Genomic DNA, 18,568 nt, shown 5'->3' on the forward strand with positions numbered 1-18,568 from the left:
TTGCCCCAACGGCCCCTTTGGAAAATGCTCAGATCCACAGGGCTCCATGTGAAGGCTGATGTGACCCTGAGGGACTTCCACACCAATTCCAGACAGGAGTCTGGCTGTCCCTCAGGGGCTGGGACCCAGCACCTCTCCAGCCAAAGGGAAAAGGACCCTAGCAAGCCTTGTTAGCCACAGACAGCGCGGTAAAGCTGAACAGCAAAGGACCTTGGGGACATTATTCTGGAATTCAAAAGGTACCAGCTCCATGGACAACAGAATTATTGTTCCTAACGTGAATGAGAGTGAGGAAAAAGAATGAGTAAGCTTGTGATGGTAAAGCACAGAAATCCTTTCACATGGTGGCCTCCAACTAGAACAGGGCTTGGTTTCTCCTGAAGGGAAATCTCAGTCAATCCTGTAAAACTGATAATTGCATTCCTGTGTTCCACAGCACAGTTTTCTGTCAGTGTCCCTGCACTGGATCCGTTATGAGTCAGAGCCCATTGACAGAGTTTTGGCCACCCCACAGGGTGAGCCCTCTGAGGGAACCCCATTCCTCCCAACCTGAGCTGAGAACATACACAGCAATTAGTTACATTGAGTATTTTGGCTACTTTGATTTTTAAATTTACAAAATAATTTTGATGACTAATGCCTTGATTAAACTTCAGAGGTGTTTCTGGCAAACAAAGATCCTGGCTGACTCTCAAGATACAACTTACAGGTGTTGGGGGTTAGGTGTACTTTATTTTCTATTTAGTTCTGGCTTGCCTGTGGAATTTTTACTCACGACTTGCAGGGAAAACTTAACTGCTGGTACTTGGTGGGTGCTTGAGGAAAGACAAAGAGTTTGGCTGGGCCCAGGGGGGGAAGGGAGCAGGAAAAGGGGAGGGTGGGGACAGTTTGGTGGCTTCTTCAGCTCCGGAGAAGAACACTTTGGGTGCAGAGCTGTTGTGGTGGGGAGAAAGGAATTTCGGCATCACCCAGACGGAGCTGCTGCTTCTTCTCCTTCTTCCCTCTTCATTGGTGGCCTCGCACCCCCTGTCCTGCCGGGACGTGTGGCAGTGCCAGCCACCACCGTGGAGCTGCTGATCCACCTCAGCCACTGGCCCGGGATCTCAGCTCATCCCTGCTGTTCCAGCTGAGTGTTTCTCAGAGCCCTGCAGGACACCAGCACTGACTGCCAACCCAAGGGGGTTTGTGAAACAAAGCCTCTCCTCCATCCTTTCCCGTCTCAGCCCAGAAAGCTGTCACGGGGTCCCTGGTTCTGTTTTCGTGCTAACGCTGTAGTTATTGTTGTTTGTTTACCTGGTTACAAATATTAGTAAAGAACTGATATTCCTATCCCCAGATCTCTGCCTGAGAGCCCCTTGATTTCAGGATTATCATAATTCGGAGCAGGGGGGGGTCTACATTTTTCATTCCAAGGGAGGTTCCTGCCCTCCCTAGCAGACACCTGTCTCCCAAAACCGAGACATTTCCATGAGTAAATTTTACAAAGTTTTCAATAAAATTCTTATTGATAAATTTGACTCCATTTCATTTCTGACAAGCTGTTCCTAAAGATCCCATCAGGCTGTCTTAGACACTTTGGGCAAGGGATTCCTTCCAAGCTGGGCCACTTGTGGGGGGGATGGGGGCAGCCCCTCAGCTCTGGCTGCTCTTTGCCAGATGCAGCCATGGACGGCACACAAGAGCAGGACACCGCCCGTGGCCGCTTCCGCAGAGCAGCGCAGGTACCTGCAGCCATCCCCACCTGGGCTGGGCCTGCTGGCACTGCTCAGCCCAGCACTGCACTTGGAGCACTCCATGCAACTTCCCTGCCTTTCTGCCCTTCTCCTACAGTTTCTTTACCAATACATCACCAGAATTGGCAAGGAAGACACCAGTCCCATGGACACTGAGGTCAAGGCATCCTCAGAGGTCTTGGTAGAGCAGAGCAGCGCTGCCCAGCTGGATATGCTTGTAGAGACGGCTCTTTTCAATCCAGAGCAAGTAAGCAGCTGTGGCCAGCCTTTGATCCTCCAGCAATTGCTTGGCTTTCCCAAGCCACGCCTGCTGCTCACTTGAAGCTTTAGAGGCCATGGCAGTGTGCTGGAAGAGAAGCACTTGTCTGGGGAAGAAGCTGGGCACATTGCTGACTCCCTCTGCTAGCATTCCAAGTCTCCCTGTGCCTTCTCCAGGTGCCCGCCGTGGTGAGGTACATCCACCAGTGGCTCATGGCCAATGAGGCTGCTGAGCACAGGATGGACTGGGCCCTGATGCAAGTGTCTGAGGCAGAGCCTGATGATGTGGCCATCACCCTCCTGCAGGTGGCCCCAACGTGTGACAGGTATGGGGCCCAGCTGCCCCGAGGCCTCAGGGCTTCCCAGCCCATCACCCTGTACAGCCCGGCCCAGGGCTGTGAGCAACACAGAGTTCCAGGGCCCTCTGGCTGCTCCCTTTGCCAGCCCTGCTACAAAGTCAGCCCCCGAGCCCACTGCCGTGCTGCCAGCCTGCCCCTCAGGGGCCTGTCCCCACAGGGCTGGGCTGCCTGGCTGCTGCTGCCGCTCAGGGGCAGTGGGCACAGGCAGAGCCGGCGGCCAGCTCAGCTCCTGCCCAGCCGACGGTGCTGTGTCTGACCCCGCAGAGCTGCTATGGCCATGTGGACGACCATCTTGCTCTCGCCTTGGATTTCAGAGGAAGTGACACCACTCCTCATCAATGTGGTGGGGAGCTGGCCGCCGAAAAACCTGTGCACCTCTGATGGGGACAAGACGGCTGTCTTTTCCCTGACTGTGAGTTTCTGGAGCTGGCCTTTGCTCACCGCAAGGCCGGCCGCCTCTCCAGCAGCTCTGTTGCCTCCTTCCCCCACTGCATCTCCCTGCTTCAGGCACTGGCCACAAACCTGGCCTAGGGGCAGCTTCAGGGCCACCAGGCCCACTGCTCCCCCTGCATCTCCCCCAGCCTCTCCCTGCCACGCTCAGGCCCTGCCACACGGACGCCCCGGCACTGAGCGCTGTCTCGGGCTGCTTTGTCCTCTGCAGGCAACTCTGGTGATGTGGAAGATCCTCCAGGGACCCTGTTGCCCACAGATCCTCACAGTCTATTTCCCCCGCCTCTTTGTGCATCTCCTCTTCCAAATGTACTTCAGTACTTTGTATATGACAAAGGACGTCCATACCTTCTGGAAGGAATGCCAGGAGCAACACGGCCTCTCCACCAGCCCCAACAGGTGCTCCATGCCAGTCCTCCTGTCCCTGCCACTTCCCCAGCCTCAGAGCCAGCACTCCCAGCATCACCTGGGCTTTGCTGTGCACACAGGTTTGCAGTGCAGACCCTGAAGGCCCTGCTCTGCAGTCTCCACTTGGAGCATGTGGTGGTGGCAATGGAACACAAGCGTGGCTGGGACACACTGCTCTGTGCTGACACCCACCACTATGCCGTGGGTCTGCTGGCCAGGTGAGCCCCCCTTCTCCCCACTGCCTCTGACATTTTTGCCCCCTGCCCGGGATGCCCCCCACAGTCCCCGTGGCCATGGGCCTGAGGGCCTCGTCACCGAGGGCCTCGTCAGCGAGGGATGGCCAAGGAGACTGGAAAAGGCTGCGAGAGGAGCTTGTCCAGGAGCAGCCACATCTCAAGGGCCCACATCCCCTCACAGGGTGCTGGGGCAATATGACAACTGTGTCAGTCAGTCATGGGAGAGGTTTTTCTCCCCCTTGCTGAGGCTCTTTGTGCCGTTTTCCGCCTTCCAGGGAAATGCGCCATGCATCCGTCCACTTGTGCAAAAGCATCATAAGCTACCTGCTTGAGCTGCTCAGCAAACCGATGCCACACTGGGATGTCCCTGCCATGGCATTCCTTGTGGAGGTGAGCCTGATGGCCAGCACTACCTCACTCAGCTCCCTGCCAGCCCTGTCCCCTGGCATAGCCACAGCTGCCTGGGACAGCACCCGCACCCTGTGCTGCTGCCTGGGCCCAGCCCTGTGCACTTCCAGGCTCCTGCCGGCCAGCTCCCCTCTCACTGCCCTGTGCCTTTCAGCTCCTAGATTGCCTGGACTTGAGTGAATGCACTGACAGCCTAATGGATATCTTGTATAAGTACCTGTGGTACAACTCCAGAGAGATGCATCACCAGGTTCTCAGGGCTCTCCTCCTGCTAAGGGACCATCCCTCCATGGTGAGAAGGGGGCAGCAGCTGAAGCCGTGTGGGCAGCATGAGGCTGGACAATGCTGTCACTTGGCCTTGGCTGGCCTTTGCCTTGGGCACTGAGGCAGCTCCTCCCAGCTCTCCTGCCTCCTGCTTCAGCTGCCCAAGTGCTTTGGGACAGGCCTTTGGCCTCTGGACTCTGCGGCAGCTGCCCGGGCTTTCACACCCTTGTGTTCTGCGCAGGCCGAAAGAATTCAGAGCCTGACAGGAAGACTAGTGCACCTCCTGTGGGACTTTGATAGTGATGTGGCCAGGATGAGCATTGCTCTCCTCAGCTATATTTTCTTGGATGAAGACACCCCAATATCCTGGCGCAGGGCCCTGCAGCTGGCTGAGCCGCTCATGAAACTCCTGGACAATGTAAGGCTCTGTGCCCCAGCCATGGCCACTGGCTGCTGCCCAGACACTTTGTGCCCTGTGCATTTGCAGGCCTGTGCCAATGTGGGCCAGAAGAAGCCAATCATGAGGTCATTTTTCCTTCCTTTCTTTCATATAGCCCGATAGCCAGGTGTCGTTCCGATTGGGAACGGCTAGAAAGAACGACACGGGACTCTCAAGGGAGTCACAACACGAGAATGCCTTAGTTTATTGCTTCAGCTCTGTCTTATAGACAGATACGTGGAAAGTACAGAAAGGAAACTCCTATTGGTTAACAAAGTGCTACATTACCATCATTGGTCAGGGGCACTTTGCCCCCCTGACTCTCTCCTGCAAGGAGAAACAAGAGGCTGCAAAACAACACCTGCAAGGCTGTTTAGTGTCCCTGAGAATTGTTTTAATTCCTTCTCATATTTTTCCCAGGATACTTTTTCTCAGGCAGGACTGAGAGGCCATGGAGCAGCAGTCTCTGCAGCTCCCTGCAGCTTGTTCCAAAGCTAGCATCCATAACTCACCCTTTTCTGTTAGAAAAAATAAAAAAGCAGTGTTTGTCATATCCTACTGGGCCCTTGTAGGATAGAGAACAAACACAGCTCAAGAGGTTTCTTTACTAGAACTTCGAATGGATGCTGATCTAGAATTCATCTAGAATTTTGGCTTATGTTTTGGTATTTAAGATTTGTTCTCCTTGCAAGGACTTGATGGTTGAGTCTAATATTTCTAATTCAGTGAATTAATACACACACTATACAAAACACTATATACAACATTGTTAGTCTGTTCGAATTGACAGTCCAACATGTCAATAGAGTAGTTTGAAAGAACACCAAAGTGATAAAAACAATGCACAATGCAGTTTATGCTGCTTTGATCCCCTCTTCTTATCCTGCTTTTTTTTTTTTTTTTTTTTTTTCCACTGGATTTTTTCTTCAAATATAATTGAGGGGTTTTTGAGGGATTTATAAAGTTTCTATGGTTGCTGTTGTTGTTCATCGGGTTTGAACAGTAGTCCATGAATTTCAGGAAGGTTCAGGGAACTCGAAGTTACCATTTCCTCGCGGTTGGTTGTCAGTTCTGTAAACACAAGACTTAAAAGGTACAAAGTGAGTAAATTTGGGTTCCGCAGGGGTTGCAGGACTCTGGCACGGCTCAGGCCGCTGGAGGGCTTGTTGAGGTATTTCTTTAGGTTGGTGTGGAAGGACCCGGCAGAGGCCTGCCGCTGTCTTTCTCTGCCCCCGCCACCTTTATGGGTGCGGGGGGGCCGCTGCTAGAGCTCAGATCGGAAGCGCAGCATGGCAAGCACTCTCTCTCCCTCCCGCGCCTCCCCGCTGGAGCGCGGGGGGGCGCAAGGGCGAGCCGTCTTGCGCACGCGCGGGGCGAGCGAGGCCGCTGGGCCCCCCCCCCGTGCTTTCTCGCCGGTGCTTCGGACGCGCGGGTCGCGCAGGCACACATGGGGGGAGCGAGGCTCGCTCCCCTGCCCCCCCCCGTGCCTCTCCGCTGGAGCGCGGGAGAGCGCAGGGGAGGCCTGGGCTCTCCCCCCCTCCCCCCCCCGCCGCTTCTCCGCCGGCACCTCGGATGGGTGCGGGGGTGGCGATTTTTCCTCGCGGCGCTGGCAGGCCCTGCTGGTGGCTGTGAGGGCACTGTTCTTCCCGCCGCACACACGGGGGGTTCTCGCTGCCGGCCGGCACCGGAGGGCTCGGATGGTCCCCCGGGCCGCAGCCAGTGGCGGCGGGCAGCGTCCTGAGCTGGCTTTTTCTTCTTTTTTCTCCATCTATTCTCTTGTTTTTTTCTCGCTGCCGCCGCCGCTGTGGCTTTGCGGGCGGCGGCGGTGCGTCTGTGTGCTCGGGTTTCTCAGCGGCTGGCGGCTGCAGCTCGGGCGGCTGCTTGGGCCTTCTGGCGGTGGCGGGTTGTGGCGGTCCGAATTCGCGCTCGAGACTTTCGGCAGCGCCCCGCGCGCTGGGTGCGGGGGAGTTGAGCGCTGACTCTCTCCCCCCCCCTCCGCCGCGCTGACGGGCCACAGCGGGGGTGTCTGCGCTTCTGTTCGCGGCACAGAAGGAAGAAGCTCGGACAGCGCGGAGGGGCTGGAGAAAGGAGGTGCTGCGGCCGCCGGAGGTGGCGTTTTTGGTGCCGGCGGAGGCTTTGCGGGTGGCACAGGCGGAGGCGGGCAGTCTCTGCTTGCCTGCCACTTTCTCGTTGGCAAAGCCCGCGCGCCCAGCTCCGTGGGTGACGGGCGCTCAAACTTTTCTGGAGAGGGACATCTCTGGTTTGCAAACTGCTCTTGCCCGCGGTTAAAGTTCTCTAAGGGTCTGGGCAGAGTTAAAAGAGTACTACGTGGCTCACTCACGGTTTCATCTCCCGGTCCCTTATCTTGTACAACGGAGGAACTTTCGGCATCAAAGTTTCTCATCCCAGTTTTACTGTCCTCAGATTGGCTCCGTTTCAGCGCTTTAAAAAGCACTCCCCAGGTGGCTGCCAGGCTACACACGCTGATATCTCTGTTAATGAATTTCGACCATAAATGGTTCTCTATCGACAGCCAAAGTTCGAGATCAAAGGCATTGTCCATTGTTATATCAAAACCTTGCTCTTTCACCCACTGAAATAAAGCACGCATGGCATCTTCAGAAACACTGAGTCCCATGCGGGGCAGGGCATCTTGCCATGCAAGGTAGGCAAGCTGTTCATCAGCTGAAGTACAGTTCCCCATTATGAGGACTTTATCTTGGCGGCTCCGGGAATGCAATTATGCACACGCTATCGGCTCAGACCCGGGAATTTTGAGCTCTGCTTCACCAAGATGGCCATTCCAAGCCCGCTCACCGGCAGGGCTCCACTATCCCATTGGTTTCCAGAACCAGCTTCCTCTAGGAAAGCCCGGGAGAATTCCACTTACCCCTCTAGGGGGAAGGGCTGGCTTTTTCCCGCTCGCTGCTTACCCTCAGGGGATTAGCAGAAGTCACGTTGGTTACCTTCTGACCTCAGGGGTCGGCTGCACCACACGTCGGCGGTCACCGGACCTCAGGGGTCGGTTCAACATCACGTCGGGCGGTCACCAGATGTTGTTCCGATTGGGAACGGCTAGAAAGAACGACACGGGACTCTCAAGGGAGTCACAACACGAGAATGCCTTAGTTTATTGCTTCAGCTCTGTCTTATAGACAGATACGTGGAAAGTACAGAAAGGAAACTCCTATTGGTTAACAAAGTGCTACATTACCATCATTGGTCAGGGGCACTTTGCCCCCCTGACTCTCTCCTGCAAGGAGAAACAAGAGGCTGCAAAACAACACCTGCAAGGCTGTTTAGTGTCCCTGAGAATTGTTTTAATTCCTTCTCATATTTTTCCCAGGATACTTTTTCTCAGGCAGGACTGAGAGGCCATGGAGCAGCAGTCTCTGCAGCTCCCTGCAGCTTGTTCCAAAGCTAGCATCCATAGCCAGGTGCAGCTCCTCTCCACGTCTCTCCTTCAAAGAATAATGTCTTTGGCAGACGAAGAAGGAAGAAAGCCCCTGAAGAAAAAAGTGTACCAGAGCCTGCTCCCACTCTTTTTCCACTGCCAAGATGAGAATTGGCACGTGGCAGAGGTGAGGACTCCTGGGCTGCTGCTGCACCTTGGCAGGGGGCTCAGCTGCCTCCTGCCCTGACGCAGGCTTGCAGGCTGCAGCCTCCTCCAGGCCTTGGCACTGGGAAACTCCTGTGCCCTGGCTTGTGGGGCCATTTGCAGCTCTCTGCTGCTCCCCAGGCCTCTCGGACAACGCTCCTTCACACGGCTGACTTCCTGAAGAGGCCAGACCTGGAAAAAGCTGTCAGGAAGGAGAAACTGTGGAAGTTTGCCAAGCTCGTGGTAAGGACGGCCTGAAAGTCCCATCCTCAGGGAAGAGAAGCCCCCTGGCCCCGGTGCTCAGTGTGTGGGGCTGGCAGCTGTGCCCCTGCCCACTGCTGCTCCCTGGGGCCACACGGCTTCTTCTCCAGCCCCCTGTGGCCCCGAGCCGGGTGCCGATGCAGCCCCGGCCCAGCGGGGCTGCGGGCCGGGCCGGCACCGCGGCTCCCCGGGCAGCAGCCGGCTTTCTGTCCCCTCCAGAGCCCGGCGCCAGCGGCTGCTGGCCGGGCCTCAGGGCTGGCCGGACACGGGAGGCCGGGGCTCGCCGCAGGCAGCAGCGCCCGGCCGAGGGGCAGAGCCCGCGCCAACCCTTCCCTCCTGCCGCTCTCTCCAGCTGGCAGACAACAGGATCCCCTTGGCCGAGCACCTGCGCCGGGCCCTGCAGTACCTGCAGGACCCACAGGAGACCCTGCGAGCGGCGGCCATCAGGGTCATCGGTGAGTCACGAGCCCGGGCTCCCTCCCAGCCCCACCGCAGCTCGGCCCCAGCCCCGGCTGCTGCCCCGGCAGCGGCACCCGGACCTGGTGCCCTGGAGCCCCGGCTGCCCTCGGGGCTGCTGCTGCCGGCCTCTGGCAGCCGTGCCCTTGGGCTGAGTCAGGATGCGGCAAGGGCCCGGGCTGAGCCCTGCCAGGGCAGGAGGCCGTGTGGCCATGGGGCTGGCAGTGCCACTGGCAGGGAGCTGTGCTGCTGGGACCCTGACAGGCTCTGTGTTCTCAGGGATGGCCGGGGAGCAGCTGAGGGGGCAGCAGGCAGAGCTCCAGGTCTTGTGCAGAGGTGAGCCAGGGCAGCGGGCTGACAGCGGTGGCTGTCGGGGGCAGCTGCAAGCCCTGGCCTGGCTGTGGAGGGCTCTGCTCCCTGTGCCAATTGTGATAAATGGGCCAGGAGACCAGCTCCTTTTAAAAAGGCCTTTATTAAGCAGGACAGCTCTGGGGTGGGGGCCCAAGCGGTTGCGCACACCACCACTGTTCCCACTGGACACCACAGAAGAGGAGGATCCATACAGCTTTGTCACTAGGGCAGAGCTGGACCTTCCTTCCTCACAGGAGTCCCCGGGAAGACTCATTCTTTAGGGCTCGTAGTCTAGGCTGTCATCCCAGTCGAGTCTCCTCGAGGTTATGTCAGCCTCTGGAAAGAAGTCAGGGGACTCCTCTGGGTCTTCCTTGTTAGATGGTTCTGGTTTTATTCCTTTCCTTTTGCGTGGCTCGTTGTTTCGGGGTTTTTTCAGTCTGGGTGCATCCCATAAGTCTCTGGTCTCTCTCGTTTGCATAAAAGTCAGTATGTCATCTTCCTCCTCAGGACGGTACAGCAACTCGGGAAAGGGATACAATGTTGCCATGTGGGAGTCTAGGAGCAGTGGGGGCAGTGCCTGGCTGAACACAGAACAAGAAACACAGGGTACAGCAACTTGGGAGAGGGGGCAGGGCCTGGCTGAACAAGGAACAAAAATATGGGGTACAGCAATTTGCGACAGGGGTACAAGGTAAGTAAACCTGGGACAGGGGTACAAGGTAAGTAAGGAGTTTACAAACAGCAACTGTAACATATTATTCTTAACAATATCCCCCCTCTTATATTTTGATCAGGCTCTAGCCCGCATCAACCATTAACTTCTGGCTCTTGGGAATATTTATCTCTTAATTCTCGATATTGCTCATATATTTCCCTGGCAGTTTTGTGCTCTCGATCCTGACTTTGAGTTTCCATTAGCATGATCCTGGCCTGCTTCTTATCTTTTATTTCAGGGATCTGGATGCTTGCTTGTACTGTGGTAGTCACTGTCTTGATTATACAGGGGAGTAAACAGGGTAGGAACAAGAAACTTGCTTCAATTGTGCAACTTCCTGCCCAATCTCCTGGGAGGTGGGTATAGGCAGTGCTCCCACAAATCCAAAATAAATACTCAGGGGCCTTCCAAAAAGTGTCCTGTGTGTCTGTAGGATGTTCCCAGTATTTTGAGAGTTCTCTTAACCCCCAAAAAGGGTTTATTCCTTTTTCTGCGCACTCATGCAGTTTGTACCCCTCATGATAAATACACCCCCTTTCCTTTCTCCCAGTGGCCCAATACCTGTTTGGTTCTTGGGAGATCCACCTGCTACCTGAGTCTTTCACAGTCAGGTATCTTTTGCAGGCCATTTTTCCCACAGGGGTTTTGTATCTTTTTCCTGTCCTTTTAATGCATTCTTCCCCAATCACTCTTGTTTTCAGATCCCATTGTTCTTGTCCCCTGTTCCCTGTCTGGGGTTTCTGCTCAGTTAATTTTCACCTTAGAATGTCTAAAGGTGCCAGGCTGATCCCTTCCCAGGGCCAAATATCTGACATCTGGGTGTTCCCACATACCCAACAATTGGTTAAGTTTAACTCTCTGCTGATTCTCTCCATCAGGTCAATGAATAGGTTCTTACCTCGTCTTTCATCCAGATCACCTTTCTTTATCTTCAATTGTTTTTCCTTTATTACATCATTCAGTCCCTCCTGTTCAAAGCAGAGCCAGGATTCTCCTACAGGGCATTCTCCAAGCAGACGTTGCCTAAATGAGGCAGTATTTCTAGTAATCCAATATGTCTTTCCTTCCTCCTGACAGGTTTCCAATTTGGTGTGATCAGAACAGGTGGGATTGATGTTTGTGTGGACCCTCATCAGTGATCCTAGATCCTCTCCATCATATAGGGGATAGTAGCACTTTGTACATGCTTCTCCACTGTCCCCTATCCCAAGGCTCACCAGCTGGACTAACATCAGTCCACCTAAGAGTCCGGTATGAGCTAGTTTTGTTTTAGGGAGCTTCATGGCTCACCTTCCCTGTTAGCCTCACCCAGTCTTGTCTCTTAGGTTTTTTGTTTTGTTTTTTTTTGGGGGGGGATCAGGAGAGATGGTATGGTCCTTCTCCTCCCACCTTCTTCTTTAATTTAGTTGCCTTTTTGGAGAATGTTCTGTGGGAGAAGTTAATGGGGGGGGGGGGGTTCATTCAACCAACTTTACTAACATCAAAATATTTAACAGCAACAACCACAAGAACTTCAAGAACACTCCCACTTAAACTAACTCACTCAGCAGAGTTCTGCAGTCTTTGTTTATATTATTTCTCTCTCAGTCTATTTCTGGCTGCCTCTTTATCCTGGTTTAGGGCAAATTTGGGAGAAAACCTCCAGGGGGGGCTCCACCTGGGAAGCAAACCCACGTGGGCCTTTTCCCCCACCCCCCAACCAGTTCGGGAAGAGATTTCTCTGAGAGAAGTGGAAAAAAAACCTGTTCATTTCACAGGCACAGCACTACCCAGCACATAAATGAATGATATCAAATTACAAAACCTCTCGCCCTTCAGAAGAGATGACAAACTTCAGAGGGTCTCTTTCCTGGGGGTGTTCGCTCTGTTATCAGTCCCTCTGGCGCTGGAAAATGCCGCTGCCCAGGCTGGGCTCCCAGTAGTCCATGGGTGCAAGCTCTCGGTGCTCCCCCGAGTCCCCAGTCCAGAGCAGGTTTGATTCGTTTCAGAAAAAGGGAAAAAAAACAGTCCAGGAAGACCTCTCTGCTCCGGCTAGTTGGAAAGCCAAGGCGATTTGTGTCTTCTTGTCTGTCTGTGCTGTAGTCAAAACTCCCGATGCGGGGGGAGCAAGTACAGTCTCTGATAACAGACTTGGTGCTTCTTTTCCACTCACTTTTACTCTCAGATGGAATTTTAAGAATACAGAACCTGTGTCTGAGTTAGGTGGACGAATGGGGATACAATTTAACATCATAATCAACCCAGGACCTTCCACCCCTTATCCCCATATCGTCGACTTACTGCCAAAACTAACATTCTAACTCTGCACACATTTACATACATAGAAACTTCCCCTCTGTTCTACTCAAAAAATACAAGCAGTATATCCATCATGCCTCTGTCAAGCCCCACAACAAGCTACTGAATCTAGACGACCCCCCAACGCTGGAGAGCTGCAGGATTCCCCACTCTCTCACTTTACTCACTCAAAACACCATCTTTCACCTGCTCATACCTTCAACACTTACACATTTCCTTCTGTTTCATATCTGCGTGGTTTAAGGTACAGACAATGGCAGTAACCTTTTACCCAATGATCAGGTCTCCCTGAGGTACACATCGTGTTGTTCCATCTCTCTGCATTATCTACCATGTACAACCTGGTCCTTGAGCAAAGACAACCCCACGAATGGGTTTTGTCTGTGCCCGAGGTAGAATTGACCCAAACTGTCTTCCCTAGCAGACCTCTGACATGTACTACTGGGACTTTGTCTCCGTCTACTACATGTAAAGATTTAGACTGGGCAGGACCTGCTCGGTTGGTGGAACCTCTGGTGTTAACTAACCAGGTGGCCTTTGCTAGATGTTGCTCCCAAGTATAGGTTTTCTCTCAGAAAATGATCACACAACCCTTGGGTTCTCCAATGAGTCAGTTCATGTATCTCATTTAATATTTTCCGGGCTAAGGCCTTGTTCAGAAACTTTCGCCCATCTGAGGTTAACTATTCTCTTTGTTCTCCTTGAGACAGTTCTAATCTTTTTATTACTTCCTGATCTTTCTTGGTAAATATTGGTTCCTTCTTTCCGTCCTCTTCAGTTACTACCTCATCCAGTTTAAAAACTTTTACTGATTCCTTTGGATCTAAGGCCACTTCTTTAGCTGCTTGGTCAGCAAGTCGGTTCCCTCTGCTTTCTAAGGAGTCTCCCTTCTGATGCCCCTTCATGTGGACCACTGCAATCTCTGTGGGTTTGGTCAAGGATTCTAATACTTATTTAATCAGCCCTTCATGTGCCAGGTTCTTCCCTTTGGAGTTCAGGTAGCCTCTCTCTTCCCAGATCTTACCAAAGGTATGGACTATCCCAAAGGCATACTTTGAATCTGTATAGATGGTTCCTTTTTCTTTCTCTAGCAAGTCCAGACCCCTCTTTAGAGCATGAACCTCACAGAACTGAGCTGACCAACTGGGGGGTAGCCTCCCTTTTTCTAGGACCTCTAGTTTTCTTTCCCCTACCTCTATGACCACTGCATACCCTGAGTATCTTTTCCCCTCCACCACCCTGGAGGAACCATCAGTAAATAGTACCTTCCCATAGGGCAGGGGTACATCTCCCAGATCCTCCCTCACTTTGGTTTGGAGATTTACCAATTCTAAGCAGTCATGTTCTAATTCAGGCAGAGGCTCTCCCGACAAAAATTGTGCCGCGTTCAGGCCTTTGGAGGTTACTAGCTCCAAATTGCTAGTATCCATCAGGATGACTTCATATTTTAATATCCTGGCATCTGTCAGCCACTGCTGAGCCTTTCGGCTCAAGATTGTTTTTAAATCATGTGGCGTGTGGACTCTGATCTTACCCTGTAGGGTTAGCTTTTAGGCCTCTTCTATTAAAATGGCAGCAGCAGCTATTGATTGCACGCAGGTGGGCCACCCACAAGCTACTGGGTCCAGCAGTTTGTATAGACAGGCTATGGGCTTACGACATCCTCCCCATTCCTGGGTCAGAATCTCATATGCAGTCCCTTCTTCAGAGTTGACAAACAAATCAAATTCTTTTTTTTTTTAAGTCAGGCAGGCTTAAAACTGGTGCTGAGGACAGCTTAACCTTCAGCTGATTTAATTGCGCTTCATCTTCAGCTGTCTACCTTATGGGTTCACAATCAACTAGCTTTTCATAAAGAAACTTGATGCTCTGGGTATATTGTTCCATCCATAGTTTGCAGTATCTAAAAAGGCTTAAGAGTTTTCTTATGTCCCTCTTTGTTTTTGGTGCAGGTATGGCTAGAATGCCTGATACTCTCTCTGGGCTCAGTTCCTCTTCTGGTTTTCAGATGCTGGTACAGTTGGGAGCACATCCAAGGATCTTTAGTACCATACCAAGGCCACTGTCCTTGCATCTCTAGTTTGGGCCAGACCTCTATACAGTAATGGATCATCTTGATCTGGTCTAGGCCCTTGGTGGCCTCTTGTACATCCCAGCAATTTAACATTTGCCCTAGTGGGCTATCAGGGGGAATGGTTCTGGTGGCCTCTTCATTCCCCTTGGGACCTACTCTCTTACTTAAACATTGTCCCATTGCTCCTCCTATCTCCAGGCCTTCACTTGAAAAAAAAACAAAAAAAACCAAAAAAAACTTACGGTGCCTCTACCCGAACAAACTGGAACTGACAGGCAACACAACCTTAAAACTGGCCCTTACTTAAATTAAACTTTATAAAGGTGCTCCTACTCAAACTAAAAATTTCTAATGACGGACAACTGACCTTTCAAACCTCAACAAAAACTCACACTCTAGGAACTCACTCTCTCCTTTCACACTAGGGAATACACTCAATCTTCTCACACAGGAATCCACACCCTTTCTTACACTCGGCCGGCCTTCCACTCACACTTCGAATTTTCTGGGGCTTGCAGTCTCCGCTTGCCCCGGGGGTTACGTCCCAGCGGGGCTTGCAGGTTCCGCTTCCCCTCCCTACACCCCAATCACGTTCCCCTCGCGCCTCGCCTCCCTGACCCCCTTTCCAGCGAAGACTGTGAGCACTCCTGGGTCGACGTCGAGGAGACCCTAGCACTAGACGCTCCTGGGACCTTCCCCCGTCCCTGTCTCAGTGCCGTCCACAAGATTTGGTCAGCAGGGCTCACCCCGGAACCCCCTGCCCCTCCGCTCCCTGACTATCCCCCTTCCCCAGTGAGAATAGCTTCTGCGTGAGGGCTGACTGTAAGTAAGTGGTGGGAGAATTCCCCCTTGCCTCCTAGCCGCTCCGCCCACCAGGGAATGGCTTCGGCTAAGGGATGCGTGAGTGTATTACTCTAGCTGCCTCGCCCGCCCGCGCAGACTACCTGCCCCTGTGCTCTCCGGCAGCAGGTTGACAACCTCCCTTCTCAGGAACCCCCTGAGCCGAGACTGAGCCGCGACAACTAGAGCCTTTCAGCACGTCCTGTGTCACAGACCCTGGGAAGCAAGGGCCCTTCGCTGACAGCCTGGTGCTGGTAGGGTCTGGGGACCCCCAATTCCAATTCCCCGGTCAGGTCGTCTTGAGTACCCAAGCAGGGGCGGTGTGTTCACTCACACCTAACCTAGGCACCCCCACACACCACCCCGGGAGTTACCTAGATTGCCTGTGTGTGACTCTCACTCACCTAGGCCTTCCACACGCCTGGAGCAGCCTAGGCTGTTTAGCCCTTTTCAGTAGAGGGGCCTACCCCTATGTGCGCCACTCACTCTCTTAGGTACCCTCTGCGCACTCAGAGGGGGGGCTTTTATCCCCAGGAGACGCCTCACTCGTTTCTCTGGGCCCAAGTGAGCTTCTTTCGCTTCCTGCTGTTCCCGGCCGGCCCCCTCGCGGGAGTCCGGAACCGCGGTACTGGGCAGTCCGCACTCGCCCCAGGGGTCTGAGCTGCCAGCCCCCGTCTCACTCACACATCCACTCACTCGCCTCCTACTCCCGCCACCGGTGGCTTACCCAATCCGGCACTCTTCTACGATGTCGATCCCAGCTGTCCCGTGGAGGCCCAATAGGGTGGGCAGCCGTCCCTGGTCCTCTTCGGGGCGTGGCTATCCCGGACGAGCCCCCAAGCTGTGATAAACGGGCCAGGAGACCAGCTCCTTTTAAAAAGGCCTTTATTAAGCAGGACAGCTCTGGGGTGGGGGCCCAAGCGGTTGCGCACACCACCACTGCTCCCACTGGACACCACAGAAGAGGAGGATCCATACAGCTCTGTCACTAGGGCAGAGCTGGGCCTTCCTTCCTCACGGGAGTCCCCGGGAAGACTCATTCTTTAGGGCTCGTAGTCTAGGCTGTCATCCCAGTCGAGTCTCCTCGAGGTTATGTCGGCCTCTGGAAAGAAGTCAGGGGACTCCTCTGGGTCTTCCTTGTTAGATGGTTCTGGTTTTATTCCTTTCCTTTTGCGTGGCTCGTTGTTTCGGGGTTTTTTCAGTCTGGGTGCATCCCATAAGTCTCTGGTCTCTCTCGTTTGCATAAAAGTCAGTATGTCATCTTCCTCCTCAGGACGGTACAGCAACTTGGGAAAGGGATACAATGTTGCCATGTGGGAGTCTAGGAGCAGTGGGGGCAGTGCCTGGCTGAACACAGAACAAGAAACACAGGGTACAGCAACTTGGGAGAGGGGGCAGGGCCTGGCTGAACAAGGAACAAAAATATGGGGTACAGCAATTTGCGACAGGGGTACAAGGGTAAGTAAACCTGGGACAGGGGTACAAGGTAAGTAAGGAGTTTACAAACAGCAACTGTAACGTATTATTCTTAACACCGATGAGGGGCGGCGGGGGTAGAGCACAGTGAGATTTCAGGGCCACGTGGGGCATTTGTGGCCAGCAGCTTCGGACTGATCCCCTTGGTCCCTGCTCCCTCTTGGCCAAGGCAAGAGCCGGCTGGCATGGCCCTGGCAGGGGGCTCTCGCTGCGCCCCCGCAGTTCTGGGATCTGACTGTGCCTCTGTTCGTCTCTCTTCCAGCTCTCGAATGCCTGATGGAGGACAGAAGCTGTGCCGTGTCAGACCTGGCACTTGAAACGCTGTATGTCCTCCGGGCCATCCAGAGTGGCCGATACTCCATTCTCCAGAGGATGCATGACCAGATCCTCAGGGCATGGAGGACACGGCCTCATCTGTCGGGTCTGGGCTGGCTGCGCTGCTGGAGATGTGCTCAAGGCTGATTTGGGACGTTCTGTTTTCTGGGGCCACCTGGGCAAGCCAGGATTTTTAATTTCATAAGAATTGTTTTCTTCTGTTTTTTTCTTTTAGTATGTAAATAATATAGGATATGTTAGGGCTGAGAGGCTCTGTCTTCTGGGGCCACATGGGCCATCTGTTATTTTTTGTTTCATAGAGATTGTTCTTTTCTTCGTTTTGTTTCCATCTAGTATGTAAATAATATAGGATATGTTATAAACCACAAGAGTCCCAAGACCTTTCTTTTGCTGCCCAGGGTGTCCGGGGCATAGGGGAAGAGAGGGAAAAGGGTTCTTGTGTTCAGCAACCTGCCGGGGCGTGCAGTGGTGCAGGGGAAATGGCCAGAAGCCCCTTGGCCTTTGGCGGTTGTGCTGAAGCCACAAGCCCTGTGGCAGGCAGGAAGCGCCATCTGTGTCCTGCTGCCCGTGTGTTGCTGGCGTGATGGCTGAGGAGCTGCTGGAGCTCCTGTGGGGCTGCGGCGCTGCTGCTGGGCCAGGCTGGGGGAGCCCCTGAGGGCACGGGGTGCTGGGAGGCCGTGAAGGGATGAGGGGCTGCGGAGGCCCAGACGGGACAAGGCAGTGGGAAGGCACGAGGGGGATGTGTGAGGGAGTGGGTGGCAGGAGGTTCCAAGGGGACAGAAGGCCCTGGAGGAGCCAGGGTGGTGGGAAGCCCTGAGGAATTGGGTGTCAGAGGCCATAAGGAGCCCCCAGACAGCCGCCTGGTCCCTGACATCCGGCTGCTCCGGTGCTTCCCTAAAATGTCCCCCAGGCCTGCAGCAGAAGGCCAGGAGGCTGGGACACCACCCCAGTGGGAGGGTGGGGACAGCCCGAGGTGCACAGGTTGGGCTGGCTGGGGACATGGAGGGCAGGGGGGTGCTGCCAGGCCACGGCCACTGGGTGCCTCCAGGAAGGGGCAGTGGACAGAGGCAGGGCTGGCGGCCAGCCCAGGCCCTCGCAGCTGCCCAGGCCACGCTGCTGTGACCGAGGCCCCCCTGACACAGAGCTCGGGGCCCACAGAGCTGCTGCCACCATGGGGAGGGTGGCGATGTCTCCTCCAGCAGGGCTGCCCAGTGGCTGCTGCCCAAGCGGCTCTGGAGCCCACAGAAACAGCAGCAGAGTGTGCACAGGAACAGCAGCAGCCCCAACGTCGGCACCTGCGCACTGAGGCATCCGCAGCAGCCGGGTGCCAAGCAGGGGGAGGCTGTGGGCACAATTGCCTTTGCTTTGGCAAAAGGCTTCAGTACAGTTGGCCACAATGGCTTTCTCTTCACTTGCAGCCTCACAGCAACGCTTGCCAGCTTCAGCTGCAGCCTGTGCCTGTGACTGACTTGGATGGCCATGCTTGAGGGCGAGCTCGCCTTCCACACTCAGGTGTCCCAAGGCAGTGGCATTGTCACCATCGTGAGAAAGAGAGAAAGAGAGAAGAGAGAGAGAGAGAGAGTCTGATGGGGCAGGAGCCCTGTGCTG

The 18,568-nt window shown here is 54.2% G+C and overlaps 1 protein-coding gene across 1 annotated transcript in view; it reads left to right on the forward strand.

Annotated features, from left to right (window-relative positions):
- Window positions 1-1,661: 1,661 nt before the first annotated feature.
- LOC111946030 (maestro heat-like repeat-containing protein family member 7) overlaps window positions 1,662-18,568 on the forward strand; it is a 31,617-nt gene continuing 14,710 nt past the window's right edge. The window contains exons 1-8 of the mRNA XM_086862772.1: window positions 1,662-1,721; window positions 1,831-1,980; window positions 2,169-2,317; window positions 2,615-2,762; window positions 3,012-3,199; window positions 3,289-3,426; window positions 3,720-3,834; window positions 4,007-4,144. Coding sequence (XP_086718898.1) covers window positions 1,665-1,721; window positions 1,831-1,980; window positions 2,169-2,317; window positions 2,615-2,762; window positions 3,012-3,199; window positions 3,289-3,426; window positions 3,720-3,834; window positions 4,007-4,144 — 1,083 coding nt within the window. The 5' untranslated portion in view covers window positions 1,662-1,664. The remainder of the gene's footprint in view (window positions 1,722-1,830; window positions 1,981-2,168; window positions 2,318-2,614; window positions 2,763-3,011; window positions 3,200-3,288; window positions 3,427-3,719; window positions 3,835-4,006; window positions 4,145-18,568) is intronic.

The sequence above is a fragment of the Cyanistes caeruleus genome, chromosome 25 (genome assembly GCF_971803275.1).
Source record: "Cyanistes caeruleus chromosome 25, bCyaCae1.hap1.1, whole genome shotgun sequence".
In the NCBI taxonomy this organism is placed as follows: domain Eukaryota; kingdom Metazoa; phylum Chordata; class Aves; order Passeriformes; family Paridae; genus Cyanistes; species Cyanistes caeruleus.